At 42.0% G+C, this 23,889-nt stretch overlaps 1 protein-coding gene and 1 pseudogene across 12 annotated transcripts in view; one reads left to right on the forward strand and one right to left on the reverse strand.

Annotated features, from left to right (window-relative positions):
• The window catches only part of LOC118453432 (protein NLRC3-like), an 815,502-nt gene that overhangs the window by 202,275 nt on the left and 589,338 nt on the right, over nt 1-23,889 (reverse strand). For 2 of the 11 annotated variants that reach the window (XM_087837981.1, XM_087837979.1), the window contains exon 6: nt 2,758-3,584. The exons of 7 other annotated variants lie outside the window; for them this stretch is intronic. In XM_087837981.1, the coding sequence (XP_087694107.1) occupies nt 2,758-3,584 (827 nt within the window). Of the gene's footprint in view, nt 1-2,757; nt 4,559-4,686; nt 4,874-5,034; nt 5,114-23,889 lie in introns of all 11 variants that reach the window. 2 more of the 11 variants (XM_087837950.1, XM_087837986.1) reach the window with 2 other exon arrangements.
• LOC148105987 (uncharacterized) lies at nt 21,465-22,875 on the forward strand (annotated as a pseudogene). The gene is made up of 3 exons (XR_015718528.1): nt 21,465-22,026; nt 22,259-22,342; nt 22,454-22,875. The product of XR_015718528.1 is annotated as an uncharacterized LOC148105987 (transcript).

Below are 23,889 nucleotides of genomic sequence, written 5' to 3' on the forward strand. Positions count from 1 at the left end.
ACTCCTTGTAAGCTCCACCTGCTCCACCTTCTGAGTCAGAAGACATGAAAACAAACTGTAAATCTAGTAGAAACATGATTGGAAATCTTCTCAGATCCATTTGTACATTTAGAGCCTGATACTGAAATATAGCAGCACGGACATTCATAGCAGCAAAGGGTTCATGCTGATCTGAGCTGGCTTGGCCCTGGCTTATTGAAGAATAAAGAAAGCGGAATCAGCTGTTCAAAATCCCGTCACAGGCTGCCCGCTGTGACTGAAACAATGGGACGCGTCGTGACTTCTCAAAATGGGCTCATTGAACGCAGCACGGATAAGATCTTGAAGAAGCTCATGGCGGTCGTGAGTTCTCAGACTTTGCTCTTTGAGAGCAAAACTGATAACCTCTCGGAGTAGCTTGTGGCTCTCCAACGGGAGATTGAGAGACGAGTGACGGACTGTTAGATCAGCTGTGAAATTGACATGCAGTTGTTTGCACCAAAGAAAACCACCATCATTTCAAGCGGCTAACATACCGGCGCCAGCTGTGGTCTCAAGGCTGGAGCTGAACATAACAAATCTCACTCTGATAACAGACGGTGTTTAGACTGTTCCTTCCCATCCTAAGCATGCTTATCCCCTCCCGGTGCAGACGGTGGGTTGAGGGGACCAGCGCAAATGCTACAAACCCAGATGCGCTGTCTACACCGGCTGTCTCTCACTTTTTACCCATCCCTGTTGCTTGTCATGTGTTTCTATGGCGCATTAAGAGTTTTCATGTGTTCTGCGCTAAGGTCATTTTTTTTCTGTTCTCAAACTGATCTCCCTGTTGGAGCTCAGTCTGGAGGGAGTTCCTTTTTCTCCTCATCCTTCCTGATGTTGTGCATTTTCTGCTGTTCGGTTCCGGGTCACTGCTCTAGCGGCTGACCGGCCAGCTACCTAGCCTGACCTGTCTCTCCAATGTGATGTTTGTGTATTGTATGTACGGTTGGCAAGGTCAGTATCCTAATTGCCCCTTGAAAATAAATACAGTGTTCTGAATCTGAATCTGAAAAGATTACAGAAGATGACTCTGTTCAGTAAATATTACGCTCATGCGGTCAAGAAATACCAAAGGTAGGTAAAACTCTGGTTGTTGCAGCCATCCAGTATGACATGCTTTGTACTGCCCTGCTGCAGTTTGTGACACCTGGTTGATGAGTTGTGAAGGATGATGAAACAAACACTTCACTCAATGTTTTTCTTCTAAACTGGATGTAATTTTGGCAGCCGAGAGTTTTTCACAATCTATCCCAGCTGCAAATAGGAACACAACAAATAAATAACTTTACCCACTTGGATCCTTATCATTCAAGATTGTGAAAAGATTCTCTACTCAGAGAATACTGGTGATTTTAGATGAGAGAGATGATTTGGAAGATGATGAAGGGGAAGAGTTTTCAGAACTTGAGGCCTTTTGTCTTCACTGTATAGGACAGAGAAGACAGGAAGGGAGGGAGAAGTGAGGAGAATAACACACAGGAAATGATGTTGGGCAGACTCAAACCAGGCCCTGGAGTCACGACTCTAACCTTCAGTACATGGGTCACCTGCTCAGCCAGGTAAGCTACAGCAGTCAGCAGTGTGTGAGTTAATTTGAAGACAATGATGACTATAAGTCAGGTAAAAAAAATACTTATCATCAGCCAACAAGGGGAAAACGGTGAGCTTGAATGACCAAACTTTGACCAAGGGTGGCTCACTCCTCGGTCTTCTTGCCCAAGGAGTGAACCACCCTACATGGCCATCAATGTGGTGCAACGAAGGCCATCATACAGTACAGGTCATCCAAGCTGATTTTTAACTTTTCGTCCCAGATACCACCTTAAAAATCATCTAGATTAGGATATGTTGGCTGATCTGAATTGTGTTCTAGATCCAATCACAACAAACAGAGAGCTGTTGTGTGTCCAAGGTGAACAGGAAGAATATATACATGCATAAAGTCAATAAAGTCAGAAGGTTTGCTTTAGACTGTGCTGCAGTTTATCATCAAAGACTGACAAACAGGCACCATGCTGCCAATAAATTGCATCAAGTCTGACTTGAGGTTTTTCCTTTTTTTTATATATCAAGATTAAATTTTATAGCAACCACAGCAGAGATAACCAGGGAAGGTGTGCTTGAGGGGATATAGCTAAAACAGATGGTTTCAGACTGAAGATGAACTGAGGTGGTGCACCCAAGTCTGCAGGTTCAGGGAGGGACAAACATCTGCTGCAACCAGATTGGAGTGAGAGGAGAGAGCGGGCCAACAACAACAAAGAAACAACAAACACACTGTGGAAGACCGAAGCAGAGTTTAGTTTAAAGTGGAACTAAGGATGTTTCTCTGGCTGCAATGATTCACTGAGTAATTCAAATGCTTTCTTTAATGCAGGACCCACCATGCATGTAAAAGCAAGTGTTTCACCAACATTTGTGACTAAAAATAGACCTGCAGTAGAAATGTATCTAGGAGTATGCATGTGAATATAAAGTATCACAACATTAGGCACATGCAGCCTAAGGTTTTAAACAAAGACTGATAACATAACAGCAGCAGTGATGATCAGAGTTTATGGTGAATTCAGCGTCTCGAGTACACCGAGTTCTGGAGGCATCAAAGAGGTTACAGTTGCATTGGAGAAATCCCAAAACTTTAGGATACAAATTCATACAAAGACAGAAAGCCTGGTGAAATAAATTACTGACACTGTTGGATGTTAAAAGTAAAGACATGAGTACAAATGTACTTACAGAGCTTTGTTGGAGGCTTTGACCACTGGCAGCAGCCTCAGAAGAGCCTCCTCTGAAGCAGAGTATTTCTTCAGGTCAAACACATCCAGATCTTTTTCTGATGACAGTAAAATGAAGACCAGAGCTGACCACTGAGCAGGAGACAGTTCATCTGTGGAGAGACGTCCTGATCTCAGGGACTGTTGGATCTCCTCCACTAGAGAACGATCATTCAGTTCATTCAGACAGTGGATCAGATTGATGCTTTTCTCTGCAGACAGATTCTCACTGAGCTTCTCCTTGATGTACTGGACTGTGTCCTGATTGGTCTGTGAGCTACTTCCTGTCTGTGTCAGCAGACCTCGTAGGAGAGTCTGATTGGTCTGCAGTGAAAGACCCAGGAGGAAGCGGAGGAACAAGTCCAGGTGTCCATTTGGACTCTGTAAGGCCTTGTTCACAGCACTTTGGTGGAGAGATTGAAGTTTTAGTTTGTTAAATAATTTAGATTTCTTGGAGGTTGTTTGTTGTTCTTCCAGCAGATTGAGTCCAGAGTTGATGAAGGTCCGATGGACATGAAGAGCAGCCAGAAACTCCTGAACACTCAGATGGATGAAGCAGAACACCTTATTCTGGTACAGTCCTCTCTCCTCTTTAAAGATCTGTGTGAACACTCCTGAGTACACTGAGGCTTCTCTGATATCGATGCCACACTCTGTCAGGTCTGATTCATAGAAGATCAGGTTTCCTTTCTGCAGCTGATCAAAAGCCAGTTTTCCCAGAGACTCCATCATCTTCCTGCTCTCTGGACTCCAGTGTGGATCTGTCTCAGCTCCTCCATCATACTTGACCTTCTTCACTTTGGCCTGAACCACCAGGAACTGGATGTACATCTCAGTCAGGGTCTTGGGCAGCTGTCCTCCCTCTCTGGTTTCCAGCACATTCTCCAGAACTGTAGCAGTGATCCAGCAGAAGACTGGGATGTGACACATGATGTGGAGGCTTCGTGATGTCTTGATGTGGGAGATGATCCTGCTGGCCTGCTCCTCATCTCTGAATCTCTTCCTGAAGTACTCCTCCTTCTGTGGGTCAGTGAACCCTCTAACCTCTGTCACCATGCCAACACAGTCAGGAGGGATCTGATTGGCTGCTGCAGGTCGTGTGGTTATCCAGAGGCGAGCAGAGGGAAGCAGTTTCCCCCTGATGAGGTTTATCAGCAGCACATCCACTGAGGTGGACTTTCTAGGGTCAGTTAGGATTGTAGTTTTGTGGAAGTCCAGAGGAAGTCGACACTCATCCAGACCATCAAAGATGAACACAACCCGGAAGTCTTCAAATCTGCAGATTCCTGCTTCTTTGGTTTCAGTAAAGAAGTGATGAACAAGTCCCATCAAGCTGAACTTTTCCTCTTTCAGCACATTCAGCTCTCGGAAAGTGAATGGAAATATGAACTGGATGTCCTGGTTGGCTTTGTCTTCAGCCCAGTCCAGGGTGAACTTCTGTGTTAGGACTGTTTTCCCAATGCCAGCCACTCCCTTTGTCAGCACTGTTCTGATTGGTTCATCTCTTCCAGGTGAGGCTTTAAAGATGTCTTCTTGTCTGATTGTTGTTTCTGGTCTGTCTGGTTTCCTGGATGCTGTTTCAATCTGTCTGACCTCATGTTCATCATTGACCTCTGCAGTCCCTCCCTCTGTGATGTAGAGCTCTGTGTAGATCTGATTCAGGAGGGTTGGGTTTCCTGCTTTAGCGATGCCCTCAAACACACACTCGAACTTCTTCTTCAGAGCAGATTTAAGGTTACAGTGACAAACTGCAGCTTGAAGTTCTGAATGAGAAGAAAAATAAACACTCAATTCCAAAAAGATCTAATCTTTAAAACATGTTGCTCCATCTTCCATCTCTGGAAAATGTTCATTTATCCAGCAAATTAAATCTTTACAGAAATCCTCTTACTGCTCTGCAGACGGTCAGCCAGCTCCTCCTGCTTCATTCTCCTCAGGAAGTCCACTGTGATCTTCACAAATGCCTCTCTGCTGCTGCTTCTCCGACTCTCTAAGCATTCTGGGTAACCTGGACTCAGAACCTTCTGGATCTTCTTCAGCTCGTTCTTCACAAAAGTGATGATGTTGTCCTCCAGCAGCTGGAACAGAATATTTATGAATGAGCCAATCAGACGTAAATCATGGAGCCAAACATCAGATCCATGTTGGACACACTGACAATCCACTGGTCTACAAAGAGCAGCATGGAGATGACTGTGGACAGAACAGATGTAACAGTAGTTGTTGTACATGTACAGACCATAAATATGGAGACCAGCTGTGTTTGATGCTGCTGGGCAGACTGACCACTGGGAACCTCTGAGCTCTGCTGGTCCACTCTGTGGAGGAATCATGAAGATCAACACAGGATAAAGATCCAGGAGTTTCTCCTCAAATAACTTCATCTGAATCAACTTTGTCAAGTTTTAAACTCTCAGATTGTGAACATATCAGTAATTTTCAGTCTGTTTTCATGGACGTCCTTTCAGTGGTGATGTCAGGGATGATTTTGAAGAAGCTCATTAAACTGAACCATCAGCAGATCACTGCTCCAAAACCAGAACATGATCCGAGGTCTCTCCACCACCAGAACACCAGCTTTACTAACGTGGTAGATCAGTGTAGTACAGATCAATAACTGATGAGTCATTTGATCAAAATCACTGAGTGCTTCACATCTGACTCTGATGTTTCTGTAGACATTTTGCATATTTAATGAATGTCTGACAGTTTTACATTCATTCTATGAATACAGTGGAAATGTTGTGTTATAGTCTCCATGTTTTTTCCAGCATCATAAATTCTTAAGTTCAGAAAATTAGATTCTTTTTTAACAGCTGAAAAACAACAACATTTATTCTCTATTGAAATCTGCATCGTCCACTCCAAAGGTCACAATCTGAAGGTAACATCTGGCTTGTTCCCTGTGATTAAATCTGAGCATCAGTATGGTGGGATTTATCCACTACATCCACACCACTGTGGTTCAGTGTTGTCCTGATGGAGTCTCATTAACAGCAGCCAGTATGATCCAGGCTTTAGCTGCTGGGTCTCTGTGTGACCTCTCAGACTGTTTAACAGATCAGACACAAAGAGAATCAGAGCAGCTCTGTTCTTTAAAGACAAACATGAACCCACTCAGGTCACACTTTCCCCACAGATATGAGCATCACTGTCCTCAAACATCAAATGACCAAGTCTAACATTTGGATCTTTTCTCTTTCATTGTTTTCTTTTTAATGAATCTTTGTAACAATCTGAGGATGTTTCAGGTCATATTTATCCAGGAAACACAAACATGTAAAGAGTCATCACAGCTCTCTGACCTCGTTGGTCCAGGTTCAGCACTGAAGCCTGGAGGGTGATCTTTGGACCAGTCACTCCTCACAGATGGACAGCTGGACCCTGCAGACTGTGACCTCTGACCTCTGCAGACACAAACATGTTTGAAGCAGCTGTGATCACACAGACTGCAGATAATGCAACTGTTTCCTGTCAGTAACAGTCCTCTTAGATTAGAGTTCAGCTTTTTACAGGAAAACTGGACAAAACTGATTTTTGTTACAAACTCATTTTCATTTCCTCTGAGCTCACAAACACAGTCAGACAATCAACCAGAATCAACACTGATTATAATGTCAGTGCAGAATTATTTCTGTTACTCAGTGAGTTCAGCTCTCTGACCTCGTTGGTCCAGGTTCACCACTGAAGAGTGGATTTCGATCTTTGGACCGGTCACTCCTCACAGACGGACAGCTGGACCATGCAGACTCTGCTCTGTCCTCCTCTTCCTCCATCATCATCTTCAGTCAGTCTGAGAGGTAAACCACAAACACTCAGCGAGTTCACATTAACAGGAGTAACTGAGTTACAGTCGCTGACCTCTGACCTGTCATGTGACCTAGAAACCAGGTCAATATGTCTGTAGGTTCAGTCATCCAGGTCATGTGATGTAAGGAGCTTGGAGAGAAAGAGACGTCTTTAAGTTTCTTGAAGACGTTTCATCCAAGAAGCTTCTTCAGTTCTAAAACCAAACGGTGGAGAGTCCCAGATATTTAAACCTGAGACGGAAAGAGACGCTCAACATTGATCATGTGATGAGTCACATGATCAATAGTGGGTCAACAATATAACAACAATATAAACACTTATTTCAAGGAGGAAACTGAGAGCCTGTTCACTAGGACCACAGACATGTGGAGCACAGACATGTGGAGCACAGACATGTGGAGCACAGACATCTGGAGCACAGACACCTGGAGCACGATTCAATTCAATTCAATTTTATTTATATAGCACCAAATCACAACAAATGTCGCCTCAAGGCGCTTCATAGATACAGAGAAAAGCCCAACAATCATATGACCCCCTATGAGCAAGCACTTTGGTGACAGTGGGAAGGAAAAACTCCCTTTTAACAGGAAGAAACCTCCGGCAGAACCAGGCTCAGGGAGGGGCGGCCATCTGCTGAGACCGGTTGGAGTGAGAGAAGGAAGACAGGACAAAGACATGCTGTGGAAGAGAGACAGAGATTAATAACAGATATGATTCAATACAGAGAGGTCTGTTAATACATAGTGAGTGAGAAAGGTGACTGGAAAGGAAAAACTCAATGCATCATGGGAATCCCCCGGCAGCCTACATCTATTGCAGCATAACTAAGGGAGGATTCAGGGTCACCTGGTCCAGCCCTAACTATATGCTTTAGCAAAAAGGAAAGTTTTAAGCCTAATCTTAAAAGTAGAGATAGCGTCTGTCTCCTGAATCCAAACTGGAAGCTGGTTCCACAGAAGAGGGGCCTGAAAACTGAAGGCTCTCCCTCCCATTCTACTTTTAAATACTCTAGGAACAACAAGTAGGCCTGCAGAGCGAGAGCGAAGTGCTCTAATAGGGTGATATGGTACTACAAGGTCATTAAGATAAGATGGGGCCTGATTATTTAAGACCTTGTATGTGAGGAGCAGGATTTTGAATTCTGGATTTAACAGGAAGCCAATGAAGGGAAGCCAAAACAGGAGAAATATGCTCTCTCTTTCTAGTCCCTGTCAGTACTCTTGCTGCAGCATTTTGGATTAACTGAAGGCTTTTCAGTGAGTTTTTTGGACATCCTGATAATAATGAATTGCAGTAGTCCAGCCTGGAAGTAATAAATGCATGAACTAGTTTTTCAGCGTCACTCTGAGACAGGATATTTCTAATTTTAGAGATGTTGCGCAAATGGAAGAACGCAGTCTTACATATTTGTTTAATATGTGCGTTGAAGGACATATCCTGGTCAAAAATGACTCCAAGGTTCCTCACAGTGTTACTGGAGGCCAAGGTAATGCCATCCAGAGTAAGAATCTGGTTAGATACCATATTTCTAAGCTTTTCAGCGCCGAGTACAATGACCTCAGTTTTATCTGAGTTAAGAAGCAGAAAGTTAGTGGCCATCCAAGTCTTTATGTCTTTAAGACATTCCTGCAGTTTAACTAATTGGTGTGTGTTATCTGGCTTCATGGACAGATAGAGCTGGGTGTCATCTGCATAGCAGTGAAAATGTATGCTATGTCTTCTAATGATGCTGCCTAGGGGAAGCATGTATAATGTAAACAGAATTGGTCCTAGCACTGAACCCTGTGGAACTCCATAATTAACCTCAGTGTGTGAAGAGGACTCTCCATTTACATGCACAAATTGGAGTCTATTAGATAGATATGATACAAACCACTGCAGTGCAATACCTGTAATACCTACAGCATGTTCTAATCGCTCTAATAAGATATTATGGTCGACAGTATCGAATGCTGCACTAAGGTCAAGAAGGACAAGCACAGAGATGAGTCCACTGTCAGAGGCCATAAGAAGATCATTTGTAACCTTCACTAAAGCTGTTTCTGTGCTGTGATGAGCTCTGAAACCTGACTGAAACTCTTCAAATAAACCATTCCTCTGCAGATGATCTGTTAGCTGTTTGACAACTACTCTTTCAAGAGCACAGACATCTGGAGCACAGACACCTGGAGCACAAACATCTGGAGCACAAACATCTGGAGCACAAACATCTGGAGCACAGACATCTGAAGCACAGACATCTGGAGCACAGACACCTGGAGCACAGACACGTGGAGCACAAACACCTGGAGCAAAGACATCTGGAGCACAGACATGTGGAGCACAAACACCTGGAGCACAGACACCTGGAGCACAAACACCAGGAACACCAACACCTGGAGCACAGACACGTGGAGCACAAACACCTGGAGCACAGACACCTGGAGCACAGACACCTGGAGCACAAACACCTGGAGCACAGACACCTGGAGCACAGACACCTGGAGCACAGACATCTAGAGCACAAACACCTGGAGAACAAACACCTGGAGCACAGACATCTGGAGCACAAACACCAGGAACACCAACACCTGGAGCACAAACACCTGGAGCACAAACACCTGGAGCACAGACACCTGGAGCACAGACATCTAGAGCACAAACACCTGGAGAACAAACACCTGGAGCACAGACACCTGGAGCACAAACACCAGGAACACCAACACCTGGAGCACAAACACCTGGAGCACAAACACCTGGAGCACAGACATCTGGAGCACAGACATCTGGAGCAGCATGTCGATGCTGTTGGTTGAGATCCTGAAGACTGAAGTCCAGGCAGCTCCAGCAATGATCCACTGATGTGTTTTTATTCCATGTATGAATGTTTTTATTGACAGAGATGACGTTTGTGTGTCAGTGATGCAGTGACTGTTGTTGTTACCTGTACAGGCTGGTTAGACTCTATGAAACAGATCATACAGATCTCTGCATGTTAGAAGAGACTATTAAAGGTCATGAATGAGACAAAGGCAGGGAGGCGTCCTTTACAGCTAAACAGCAGAGTGAGAGAACAGCCAGCACCTCTACATTTATCACATTATACAGCACATGTATGATACTGACAGGGATGATAAGAATTTAGTGATTCTGATTCCATCATTGATATTACTTATTGATTCTCAGTAGCTCTGCTTTGACAGTCACCACCATCATTGAGCAGCATATCAAAGACATTTGTGCACATTAACTGCATGTTGTGGGTCAAATGTTTGTGCATGTTGGAGGCATTTCCTCTTTGTTGTGATCAGTGTTGGTCATTACTCAAAAAAGTTATTATTACACATATTACACAAAACACTTTTATTAAAAGTAATGGAGTACGTTACTTCATTACTCCTCATAACATTACTTTGATGTTACTGTGTAAAATGAACAAATGAGCATGTAACAATCTAAAGCTGAGGTACAGCCCCACACACCAACACAGATCCTGATGAGGTCACGTGATCTTTCTCTGAGTGTTTATGAACACAAATCAAAGATGAAACAGCAGAAAGACACTTCAAAGTGATTCTACTGTAGAAACATGAACAGGTAGAAACCTGCAGCCTGACTGCTCATCACTTTGTTACCTGTTCAAGTTCAGCAGCAGCAGCTCACTTTATCATGGTGCTGGTCTGGGGTCAGTGTTTACTCAGCTTTAACGTCACTCTGAGTTCTTGGCTAGCTTAGTGTTAGCTTAGCGTTAGCATGCTGTGTGGCTAGCTTAGCGTCAGAGCTCTGCAGGTGTCTCGTGTGTAAATATTAATCACAGTGACAGTAAAGGAGGTAAAGGGCTGTGACGTCATCACGTACGCTGCGTCCTCTGTGGGCTCTGAGTGAACTCACAAAGTACAAACTGCAAGTACACAAACACGAACGTAGCTCAGAGTGACGGACACACTCGGCCTCGTTGGTCCAGCTGTGAGTCCGTTACCGTGAACTATGGAGCGGCAGATTTGTGCTGAACTAAGCTGCACACAGCTGATGTTAGCCAGGAAAACATTACACACTGACTTTAATGGAGAGACCGGAAATACAAACACACACAGTTTGTTGTGTGAAGAAATCAAACATGAGCTGAACAAACAGTAAAGTTCCTAAAGACAAACTGTTAAAGGAGGAAACAAAGCAAACTTACAGTTTCTTCACACACCAACAACAAGCTCCACTGCACGAAGTTCAGGAAGTGAAAGTAAACTTTGAGCAAGAAGGAAACACCCAAAGAGACGTTTGGGGACAATCAGGAGCATTTGACACTGTGTGCAGCGTTCAGGTGCACCTCGGAAACTCCAAACCTCTTGCAGGTTATGATTTATTTCTGCTGGTTTTCCAGTTTGAAGCACAAACATCTGTCATCACTTTGTTGTTGTTCTTCCTGCAGCGTTTGAATATTTCAACACTGAACTGATGTTTGTTCAAAGCTCATTTCAACCTGTTGAAGTCATGAATGAAAGTGCAGACTGAGAGTGGATCACATGATGTTTAAGGTGTGTCATGTGACATGTTCAGTATTGTCACACATGTCTAGATTGTCCCTGATATCATAACTGCTCAAACACTGATGATTATATTTGAAGAATTATTACTGATGGCAGCAAAGTTTGAATGGAGCTCTCTCTCTGTGCTGATTTGTCGCCCTCTGGAGGTCAAAGCACAAACTGCATGATGTCACTGTAACCACCACAGTGACAGGAAGTGTTTTTAAATGATAAAATATGTCAGTGATGCTGATAGTGTGTTCATCACAGACGTTCAGGCTTCATGTTGACATGATTCAAAGTGAAAGCAGAGAAACTGGAATGAATCAGGTGTTTTTACCTGGTGTAAATGGCAGCACATTAAAGGTGTATAGACAGTAGAGATGTTTTAAAAATCTTTAAGAACAGTTCAGTAGCAGCGCCTCGCTCGTCACTTCTCACGGTAGATGACTTTAAACTGTGGCCCGATGTTAGCTACATCCACATTATTAATGACTTGTATTTTCCGAAGGCGTTGTTGGCGAGGAATTGTGTAATTATAAGAGCACCGAGGCGTATAATTACCTGCACAGCAACAACATTGATAAAGTACTGCTCAACAAACAAGACGACTTTATTTTTCTTAAAGCAGCTGTAGAGCCGAGCCAGAGCGCTAATCAAGCTAAACACTTAGCATGGCTAATGCACGCTAATGCATGGAGGAAATGTAAACCACGTGGGAGCTTTAAACATTAATGTGTTTTCAAATTAAAAGCAGCACTTCCTGTTTCCATGGAGGAAATGTAAACCACGTGGGAGCTTTAAACATTAATGTGTTTTCAAATTAAAAGCAGCACTTCCTGTTTCCATGGAGGAAATGTAAACCACGTGGAAGCTTTAAACATTAATGTGTTTTCAAATTAAAAGCAGCACTTCCTGTTTCCATGGAGGAAATGTAAACCACGTGGGAGCTTTAAACATTAATGTGTTTTCAAATTAAAAGCAGCACTTCCTGTTTCCATGGAGGAAATGTAAACCACGTGGGAGCTTTAAACATTAATGTGTTTTCAAATTAAAAGCAGCACTTCCTGTTTCCATGGAGGAAATGTAAACCACGTGGGAGCTTTAAACATTAATGTGTTTTCAAATTAAAAGCAGCACTTCCTGTTTCCATGGAGGAAATGTAAACCACGTGGGAGCTTTAAACATTAATGTGTTTTCAAATTAAAAGCAGCACTTCCTGTTTCCATGGAGGAAATGTAAACCACGTGGGAGCTTTAAACATTAATGTGTTTTCAAATTAAAAGCAGCACTTCCTGTTTCCATGGAGGAAATGTAAACCACGTGGGAGCTTTAAACATTAATGTGTTTTCAAATTAAAAGCAGCACTTCCTGTTTCCATGGAGGAAATGTAAACCACGTGGGAGCTTTAAACATTAATGTGTTTTCAAATTAAAAGCAGCACTTCCTGTTTCCATGGAGGAAATGTAAACCACGTGGGAGCTTTAAACATTAATGTGTTTTCAAATTAAAAGCAGCACTTCCTGTTTCCATGGAGGAAATGTAAACCACGTGGAAGCTTTAAACATTAATGTGATTTCAAATTAAAAGCAGCACTTCCTGTTTCCATGGAGGAAATGTAAACCACGTGGGAGCTTTAAACATTAATGTGTTTTCAAATTAAAAGCAGCACTTCCTGTTTCCATGGAGGAAATGTAAACCACGTGGGAGCTTTAAACATTAATGTGATGCTGTTGACGTCTCATTTTCAGACAAATAGAAGAAAGGAAGTGTGAGGTCTGAGGTCTGGTCCTTCTAATAAAGATGCATTTCCTCCAGTATAGCCATGAACTCGTGGGGCTGAATGATCACATGTTATCACAGTGATCATGAGGCTCAATGTAAAACGTTCAAATAGACTGAAACACTGTAGATAAAGGTCAGAGGTCACGTTGATGCCTTCATGTTTGACCACAGAACGGTCAGTCTGTGTAACAGACTCTGTGATCAGTGATCAGTGCTGTGGGTCCAGGTCAGATGTTGGATCTCTGATTCTTTCACGTCCATGTTAAACAGCTGCTGCGATGAACTGTGACTGTTAGCAGTAATTAAATATGTCTGCACACTGTGAGAGAGCCGTCCTCCATCAGTGAGGCTGACAAACGCTCACACTGGGAACAGGAAGCAGATTTCTGTCTGACTGTCCTGATGGACAAAGGATGAAATCCTCTGTGACACAGTCAGCCTGTTACAGCCCATAATAACAATGAACACTTATTAAAATATGAAAGGATCACGTTAGATAAAACTGTTTTTAATAACATATGTAAACAGATCCAACAACATTGACACAATTAAGATCAAATCATTAGTTCCAGCTCACATGGACTGGAGTGAGGACACCAGTGACTGAAAGAACCAGTGTTTCCATCAGACTCATGAACATCATCATGTGTTATGTTAGTGTCTCATTCAGCACAGACACATTATTTCTGTTAGGTCCTGTCAGCTGTCAGCACTCTGTACAAGCACGACTGTGAACAACAGACTTCTTTTAAATGTGTCACATAAACATTCAGTGTGGATTTGATCCAGATGTTTCTCCGTATGTAAGTTACTCAGGCATCAAATAGATTTGAAGTCTTTATGATCCTGAGCTGACTTCAAACAAGGAGCTTCTCAGACTAACAGCACGAGCACAAAACTGAAAGGATGAGAAAGAAAAGTTTGATTTTAATGCTTCACAGAAAATCTATTTGAATACGCTGGAGACTCATTTAGGTCACTGCTGTTGTTTCACTCAGTGCAGCGTTTCTGAAATGTCTTTGTATTATAGTGAATTTTGAGCTTTGCAGGATACAAAGAAGAAGAAATCAAAGATTACAGCAGGTAGTTGTACAGAGGACGTCAGCTGATGGAGCAGAGGGAGGCCGACTGTGGATGAATGAGGAGGTGAAGGCCTGCAGGCGGGTGGAGACAGAGGAGGTGATGTCACTAATGACTTCAGAGCAGCTTTCTCCTTATTAACATAGTTGTTTGGTCACGTTGTGTTGTAATGAGACACGTACAGTTTGTGGACCCGGGGCTTTGTGTGTTTGTGATCAGTCTTGGTGTTGAGGATTTCTCATGTTCAGCTCCAACAAAGTTGGAGCTAAAACTCTTCCTGTAGCCACGTGTGCTTTGCATTCTGCAGCAAAGTTCTACAGATGTGCAAAGATCTGGGCGAGCAATGAGCTGTGACATCAACATGAACTTTCTGTTTCCTCCAAAAGTCCACAGCACTTCCTGTTGTTGCTCAGACGTGACTGAGAACTCTTTGAAATGACTTAGCGTTAGCTGTATGCTAGCTACACTCTGACTTTCAGCTCAACGTCTTTTGCCACCAGGATGTTTCCCTCAAAGATGCTTGTAGGTGGATCTGACTGTGGCCAATCACCACCTGCGCCGCCCTGATCAGATACCCAGCTGGGATAATGAGCTCGCCAAAGGAGAAGACTGAAAGCACTGACACGAGGAAGGAACGAGTCAGAGGACCAGTGAGTGTCAGCAGAACCACTGTTCAGGACGAGACCACAGACATCAGCCACGACTGACCGTGTACTTAGTGAAAACCTCAGACAGCAGAAAGCAGAGAAAGAGGAGGAGCAAGGAGAGCAGCCATGATGGAAGGACGGGTATGTACCAGCAGCAGATAGAGGAAGTGGCTCTGTAGATATTTATAGTCAGTCCTCATGCATGTGCTGTGCATATAGTAAGTGTCTGTCATGAAGCTGTCATGTGTGCATATCTGTGGTCAGTAAAGCTGATTGTGATTAATAGCTACACCACAGAGTGCCCAAAGAGTTGTTGCATTGTTAGCCTTGTTTAGGGAGGGCTTGGGTTTCTTTGGAGCCCCAATTCATTAAAGTTAGTTCAGCACCGAGTGAAAAGAATCCCTGAAGACTCAGCACAGAAAGTGTGGGACACAAGTTTGCTTTGGAGACATGGACTGAGTTAGAAAACTAGCCAACATGATTTATAACGGACAGTCATCATTAATGATGGAGAACTGAAAGGACATGAAGGCTGCGCTGTTACACTTTTTGATAGCTGGAAACTTTAACTGTCATCAGAAAACATCAAATATTCTGGATCCTCTCTGCAGTGTCTCGTCTTTCCTCTGTGACTTCCGTGGATTTTAGCTCAAAAATGTTTTAAATGGTTTGTCAGCAAACTGACCTCTGACCTCTACAGTACTGACCTGTACAAAGAGCTGTCAGTCTCAGCTCTTCTCTCCCAGCACTGGTGGAGCAGGTGTAGTCGCTGCTGACAGCCATTGTTGGTTTTCTCAGAGACAGGCGGAGGTCTGCAGTGTTGAGAGCATCAGCTCTCATCGATGTGCGCCGCTGTAACGCTGCTTTTGTCCTCTGACATCACCAGGTATGAAATCCGAGTACTGACAGGGCAGCAGGACAGATCTTTCCCCCTCATTCACTTCCATGAGCACAGCCAAGGCATGCTGGGAAACTGAGGACACACCAACAGATGTAGAAATGACCTGCATGCTGTGGCTTTGTCTCCTCACAGGTGACCAATTAGCTGCAGAAACCCAAGCCAGGTGTCTGAATACTGACACATGGACTCTTCTTTATAATAACTACACAATAGTGAGCATTAGTATGTAGTTTATTAATGGAACCAAACTGTTCCTGTTATAGCTGACTTTCAGGACCTCCAAGTCTGCACTTATGTTTATTATCAGTTGGAGCCCCTCCTCATTCTTCTTCTTCTTCTTTGGTGCAACCCTGTAAATTTTGGGGTACCCCTTGGCCCCTCCCCTTTGCTACAGTTCGCCTGTGGGAGAGGTCGGTGTCATTTCTTTCCCAACACTGTACAACACACATATAATGTATATTTAGCCACCCTGATGTTTCTGATTGTGTTTTTAGGTCAATTATTGTCATCATTGTGTCTTTGCTAGATGCTGTGAATGTGTAGTACGTGTGTGCCACAAATGTGTTACAGGCACAGTCTATGCTAGCATGAATAGATCTTGCTAGCTTGGAAGTTGTGGTGGGTGGAGCTAACCCTCGTCCCTCCTGTTTGCATTTGGTTGTAGGAGCTGGAGCGAGCAAGTTAATGACTTGGAGGTCTTTGTTTCTTTGACCTTTCATTGTCAGACACAACGTAGGAACACGCCGGTTACATTAAGACAGATTTAAAAGATCTGGATCAATAAGTTCAGAACATCATCAGTGACAGCAGTTTTATATGTCTAAAGTATGACACACAGACAGACCAGTTATTTAGGAGCTGTTATGGTTGGAAATTATAGGTTTATTACTCAGAAAATGATTAATGAAGTATTTAGATAATAATGATGTTTCAGATGATTAACATACAGGATAATTCTGGTTCTATAAATGTTATGAAGTTTGATTTCTCTGAGGTTTCATAAATACTCATCTCTGACTGTAATTTCTGGTAACTGAGGCACTTACTAGTTGTTATTGTTAGTTAGTGCTTTTGTCTGATCTCAACGAAGGTGACGATTATTCAGACTTTCAGGAGGTTTTAGATGAAACTGAAAGGCCCACAGAACCAAACACGTCTCAGCTGTGATCACAGCAGAAACAGAAAAACACAAAGTGATCAAACACATACCAAAGCCTACACTGCCATCTAGTGACAGAAACTAGTACTGCTAGACAACCAGGCTGCTTTAAAGCAGGTGATATTTAGGTTGAAAAATAAAAAATAAGTTGATAATAAACATTTGACAAAATCTTTTGGCAGCTAACATCTGGAAGTGAGCTGTTCTTTGGTGGTAATTAACCATCATATCACCATCCTGGGTTAGTGTCTTGGTCTCAGCTCACAACATCAGCACAGTCTCGGCTTGGCTGAGGTAGTTGAGTGGTTCTTGTTGTCCCTGACAGCTGCAGGGACAGTGCCATCAGCCATGCAGCAGCACAATGACTGCTCAAAGTCAGTGTGGCTCAGTCTACTGTAAACATTGTCCTAAAGTGGTGGCAAAGTGGCTGCAAGCTGCCTGTACATGCACTCCCAGTACGTGCACCTGCAGATGATATCCACAAAGCTCTGAGTGTCACAGAGTGGGCCTGTGCTCAGGTCACTCTGCCCCATTGAATTCTACTGACAGAGTTTTACAAGTGTGAGGAAAGTTATATATACAAGTTGGTGGCTGATAAGTTCTTTTAGTGACACCTCACCCCGTGGTTCTTATAGAGATTGACAGACCACGTGACTTTCGCGCATTGCATGCCGGTAACTCGTGGCAAAACAATCCAAGTACCGCATCAAATGCAAGCACTTGCAGCACCGCAAAACGTTCTTTCTCCGGTTCCAATACCTTCTTGCTTTTTCTTTGCCCCCAAAAAAGTTATGTACAAAACGAAGGAGAACAATGCCGGTCCGTACAAAGACAGACTTGATGAAAAGGCAAAGAAAAGATACGAGGAAAAAATCAAAGGGGTGAAAGGGTTATACCCTTACGAGCACACAGAGTGGACAAAATACTTTAGCGTGCTGCCCAACTTTCACCACGCTCATATTTATAATCATACGGTTCTTGGAGTGAGTGCATACACTCATGAAGTTTAGTAACTTCAGGTCACTGCAACAAGCCCAGGTACAGTTTACCGACGGATGGGTACAGGACCATGAAATGCACCGTGTAGAACGAAAGACCACCGTACGTATCATCAGTTTACCAGTCTCATAAATCGTCTTCATAAATACACATTCGTTAACCGTTTATTAATAGGACCTTTGAGCTCAACGGTAATTAATTAGTAGTGGAAATAATTTCTGGTTCGCATTACAGAAATGTAGCAGTGACAATAATATTGTATGCTGTAATCATACTGGGCAATTAGTGATAGCATAGCACCACAATTTCTGTTCAGCGCCAGACTTGCTTGTAATCTATATCACTAATTATGTTATAAAAAATGACGTATTAACTACTACAAAACACTGACCTTTGTGGAAATGCTTGGAGCAGACTAACCTGTGAGCTGGAGTGTTCTGGGACGTTACATTTGGTCTTTGAATGGCTGCAATCCAGGCCATCTGTCGCCTCTTTTTACTTCAGAAACATGGCTCGAATAATTTCTCTTCAACGACGTAATCCGATAAAAAAAACGATCTCTTTACCCGTCGGCTTCCCGTGGCTGTCATGCGACCGGCTATTGCAGTTAATAATACAACAGCTTCTTGACAGTTTTTTGTGTTTCTTTTTTATCGCTGTGTAACTGATTTCAATTGAAAGCCTGCGCGCGCTAGTACCTCTTGCCACGAGTTCCCAGAATTCTTTGCGGTTTTACCCTTGAATGACGTGACATTTTCAATCTCTATTGGTTAATAGTAGCTTAGAGCATCTGCACCAATCATAAAAGCACCAAGTTTGGAGCTCGTGGGTCTCTGCAAGTAAGTCCCTGTAATGTTGGCCAAGCCTGATATACTAGAAACATCTGTCATTACCAGCAGATGAAGCTGCCCTTAAAGCAGGATCTCACTTTAAACCTGACTAAAGAATTTGCTATTAGCATACTATGGTTATATGTCTCTCTCTCCTGTCTCTCACCTGTCTGCCTGGGCGGAGCTCAGCAAGGCTCCGCCCTTGGCCCACGCACCTGCCGTGAATCTACCTGATGACCTGGACTCGTCGTGTGATTACTCTGTTTATGCTCACCGCAGTTCTCTTGTGCTCAGGTTCTCGGACTCGTCCGTGACCCCGATCTGTTTCCCTGGTGGCGTGGAGTGGAGTGAGAGTGAGTGTGCTGAAAACAAATACGAGAGGAGCGAGTGAGCAGAGCGTGTGTTGGACTTTGTCCCTTTTCCCCTGGACCATTGCACATCCTGCCCTGTACACGTGGGGTTTTGTAAATAAATGTACGACTGCTGTTCTATGTCTGTGAAGGTTCTCAGTCATCCAGGTCATCGTAGTCAAAGGAGCTGCAAAGAAAAGCGTCTGGACTTCTTTAAGTTACTTGAAGACGTTTCACCTTCATCCGAGAAGCTTCTTCAGTTCAAAGGTCAAATGGTGGAGAGTCCCAGATATAAACCTAGTGGGAGTTTCCCCCCACAGAGGGACAAAAGGACCCCCTGATGATCCTCTAATCACCTGAGCCAAGGTGTGGAACTGGGTGTGGGTCCCAATCAGCCAGAGTTTCGGGTGAGTTCATTGTGAAACCTGGCCCCACCTTATCATGTGATTTCCTGAGGTCAGATGGCCCAGGATGTGAGTGGGCGTTAAGGCGTCTGGGGAGGGATCTCAAAACTGGATTATAGATGGCAGAGAGTTGGTGTCGTAAACCACCGCCTCTGTTCAAAGATGGTCGCTCACAGTGGACATAGATGCTTCTTTCACTCCTCTTTCAAACCATCTGCACTGAAAAAATGGGAATTGGCAGGCTTTTGAATTTGCACAAATGAATTTAGTTAATGCTACACAAGCCTTTCATGTATCTCTTATTTACATGATTAAATAAAGTACCATTTACTTGATTATAAACAATACTGAGACTACTCGTTTTTCTTGCATTGATTTAAAGTGACTAAATTAGAATACTAAAACCATTGTAATCATGTTTGACCACAACCGGAAATGATGCAATATATTCAAAGACAACAACTAAATATGATTGGATAATAAGACCTAGAGTCTTATCCAATAAGACAACAACATAATTTAAGGAGAGCGCAATTGACCGCCAGATTCTGGAAAACTGTTTAGCAGCGTGCAACCTTTGGCACTGAGTCAGGCATACTGAGAAGGTAAGTAATTTAAATACATTTGTTTTAGTTGGGTACGTTTTCACAGAATTGTTGTAGTGCATGCTACATGAAAAGTAATCTGTAATGTATCTACATGTTTTTACAGTGCTAGCTAAAGTTGGTATTAGCTTTGTGGCTAAAACTGAAAAATAGTATCAAATTGCAGCTGTTGTTGGTCAGATATGGAATTTATGCATGTGACAGAGAGCACTGACGTTTTTTATGGCTTAGCAAGTTAAAACATCACTGAGAGAGCAATAGTGTTTGTGTTACTCGTGCTAGTTATGGCTACAGTGGCTAATTAGTCCGGCTGTAACCGTCAGAGTTTAAGAAGCTGGGAGCCCCACAGTGCCATACCTTAATTCTTGCTGCTGACACGCACTCAAGTTATAATAAGGATCCTGCCACCTTAGACGTGGGTTTAAGAACCTGTGCCCATAAATGCCAAATCATTTCTCCATTTAGTCATTGTTTTAGGTGAAGTGTCACTTACTTGACTATTCTATTGGTCAAGCCCAAATAATACAGCAGATATCTACAAGGAGATAAGTTTGTTCAACAGAGTATGTCTTATTAAGTGATGTATTGTGAATTTTCCAACATCATCCTAACAAAAATTAGGACCCCCCCCCCCCCCTTTTTTTTTTTCTACTTTGTGTAGAACATATGTGAGCTGCTTCTCAAAACATTATGTATAAATAAGAGAAAGATTGGTACTTTAAAGAAACCATTGACGCTCTTCTGGACTGGATTAAATACCTTTTTTCAATTAAAATTAATGTTTTTTGTGATGGTGGAATTTTTACCTTTATCATTACAGAAGTCAAAACATCAGATGATGATAGCTTACCATCTAAACTCCCCATCTCTTGGCAATTCTGAATTAGAGGGCTCAGCTGTATCGGCCTTTCTTGTGGATTTAAAGAGTTAAAGACTTAAAGAGGAGATAGCTTAAGTCCTTAGGTACATATTCCCTGACATTCTAGATGTTGACCTTGGACAGTGTGTGACATAAAGAGTATAACTTATAGAAAGGGAATGGTACTGGCCCAAAGGGCAGCAGGTGGATTGCCAGAATACTGAAAAACCATATCTGCATTGTACCACAGCATATTCTACATTGTCAGAGAGCTTGGTGGCTGGTACAGAGAGCATGACAGAGCTTTTGAGCTCAGCCCAGTATCATCAAGAATATTCACTCTCGTTTCACTCTGAACTCCTTGATACTTTTCCATTGGTTGACTATGAGATTGGATCAGTCCACATTGTGACTTTAAAAAGGCATATAGAAATAAAAGGTGTTCATATAAGTGTAATAGGTTCAGTCGCATGTATTTCCTTAAATAAATTCTTCTTTTTTTATGTCTGATCTTTATAACTTTGACTATTGGGTATGGATAGCTTTATGAAAACTAAACTGAAATGATTCTTTCTGAATATGTAATTCTTTTTTGCCTACAGAGTCCTATGGTCCTAAAGACTGTTTTTGCTGACGGAACCTGTCGAAGGCTCACTCTCTAATGGAGCACCTGAATCAACTGAGGATCTCATCATTGAAGTCAAGAGACAGTGTTGTCTTCAGGGCAGTTTCAGACTTCAGTTTATGGATTCCTTGTTTGGGAATGAGTTTCTTAACCTCACCTCAGTTTCAGAAGTTGCAGACAAAGGGACTCTTCAAGCTATTGACATGCCAAAGCCCACCACATGGACATAAAAAAGAGTAACAGAGTTGGTGAAACTCAAGATGGAAAAGACTTTTTCATACAGAAGACATGAAGATGTTCGTGATGCACCAATGGTGGAGGCTTTCATGGCAAGATGGCCTGATCTATTTGATTTCCATGAGGTAAGGTTTGCCTCATACACGGTGTTCTTGTGGTATTAGCCTAAAATGGTTAAGGCACAGTTGTTATTTGACAGCCCATTTCTTCAGCATGAGTGATTGCGGCCTTCTTCCAGGTATTAAACCTTTGAAGCTCATTCCTCTGTGCTCATGTTTTCAGATCAACGCTGAGTTTAAGAGAATTGCCACCATCCCCCCTCAGACAAAGTTCGTGGCTCAGCTGGCTCTCCACTTGGACAACCTGGTGAAGTTGGTCAACAGAAGAGGAGAGCTTGGACTAATACTGAAAAGAATTGTGGCATAAATGGATAATGTAAGTGATAAAGCCTGAATTTCAAATGTTTTCCCATGATAAATTCTCGCATATTGTATTTTTACATCTGCTTGTTTTTTTAACCTTTGTCAACTTATTATTAATTGCCAGTAAACCTATTATTAATTTGTGTGCCTTTTACTTTAAAAACATTCATGTAAAGTACACTATTAAAACTTAAATGAAGGACAAGGACTGAATGAAGATGCTAATTACATACATTTCATTTCAGTGTGAAGATGTTGATGCTGCGTCTGTCAAGGGAGTGTGTATCTACATGGGTGAAGACCCTGGCATGCTTATCCGGGAGTATGTGGTATGTACTTGTGGTTTTTTTTTTTTTCTTCTTTTTTTTTTTTCGGACTTTCCACAGTGTGTCATATTACTTACTTGGCATGAAATGATTAACATGGCTTCTTTTTTACAGGGCATGGAAGAATGTGCCATCAGTGAGACTGTTGAAGACACCACTGTTCGACTTTATCTTCTTAAAGAGCAAGCTTCAGCAGATGAACAAGAGTTGTCCTCGCAGGCATCAGGGTGGTGAAGAATTTGGATAATGTAGCATTTGCTGTGATAATGCTATTTGGACTCATGTATGCATTAAACCTTGCCTACCCTGCTGACCTTCGCTACAACTTTGACGTTTTCCAGAAGGTTTTCATGGAACTGGATGGAGCTAAACTCTCTAAAGTTCTTGCTTTCAAAAACCATCTGTTTCATTGAGAAGTCAAAGACTGCACTTCTGCAATTCTTTGCAGTTTTTCATTTTGTGTTCAGTAACGTTATACTGCTTATGTTTTTATTGCTTTCCCCTCATGTGACTGCAATGCAGGATGATTTTTCCTTTTGGTATCATGTTGTAAGAACTTTTTACTGATGATTTTTAGCAATATGTTCTAAGTCAACCTTAATGTCCTGCTTACATGTTTAAAATGAAGATTAAAATTCATGTAGGTGTTTGGTATTAGTTATGTAACAATGTCATTTAAGGCTCAACTTAGTTGAAATCTTGTACAGATAAATACTTGTACAGAAGCTGAAACTGTTGTCAAATAATACACAAGTTATATTTGTGTAAATATGTTTATTCATAAAAGCGTGTTGCTTTTTTTTTTCAGGTAGTCTTAATTTAGTTTACATTTTCAATTGTGTAATTAATACAAATGTTATATGTAAGAGATGACAGGATCATCTATAAACACTTTCTTTTATTTGCTGCTAAGGTCAGTGTTTTGTGATATATTTGCAAATATATTCTCAAACTAACTTTTTCTTTTAGTTATTTCTGCATTTCTTTTAGTTATATCTTTAAAAATGTGTTAACAAGTTTATATGGATGTGATTTTGGACTTGTTCATGGCAGAATTGCTGCTTTCACTGCTGTTACAGTTTAATAAAGGTGAATTGTTCAGTAGCACTCAGTCTTTGCCTTTTTTGTCAATAATGATCAGTTAATATTTCAATTGAAAAAATTAAGTAGGATTTAAAGCCATAAGTTGTGTTGCAGGAACATAATTGCAATGTGTTTACATTACATAATATACCACTGGCAAATAAAAATAAGTTGGTGTTAAACATTAAAATATATTGACATTATGCAATACATTGATATTATGATAAAAGATTAATATTAGTACATCAAACATGATTTTTTTTTTTAAGTAATCTGATGTAAATAAAATACTTTGATTTGTATTAATTACTTGAGGGAAAGTGGAAAATTAAGTCAATCATACTTATTCATATTATGTGGGACCGATGTACACAATAAAATCAAATAAATTGAAAGAACTTTTTTTTTCAGTGTGTCCTCTCTGTCCAAAATGTGAACATTGGCATCCTCAAAGAGTGACCTTTGAC

The sequence above is a fragment of the Neolamprologus brichardi genome, chromosome 3 (genome assembly GCF_056152115.1).
Source record: "Neolamprologus brichardi isolate AB-2024 chromosome 3, ASM5615211v1, whole genome shotgun sequence".
In the NCBI taxonomy this organism is placed as follows: Eukaryota; Metazoa; Chordata; class Actinopteri; order Cichliformes; family Cichlidae; genus Neolamprologus; species Neolamprologus brichardi.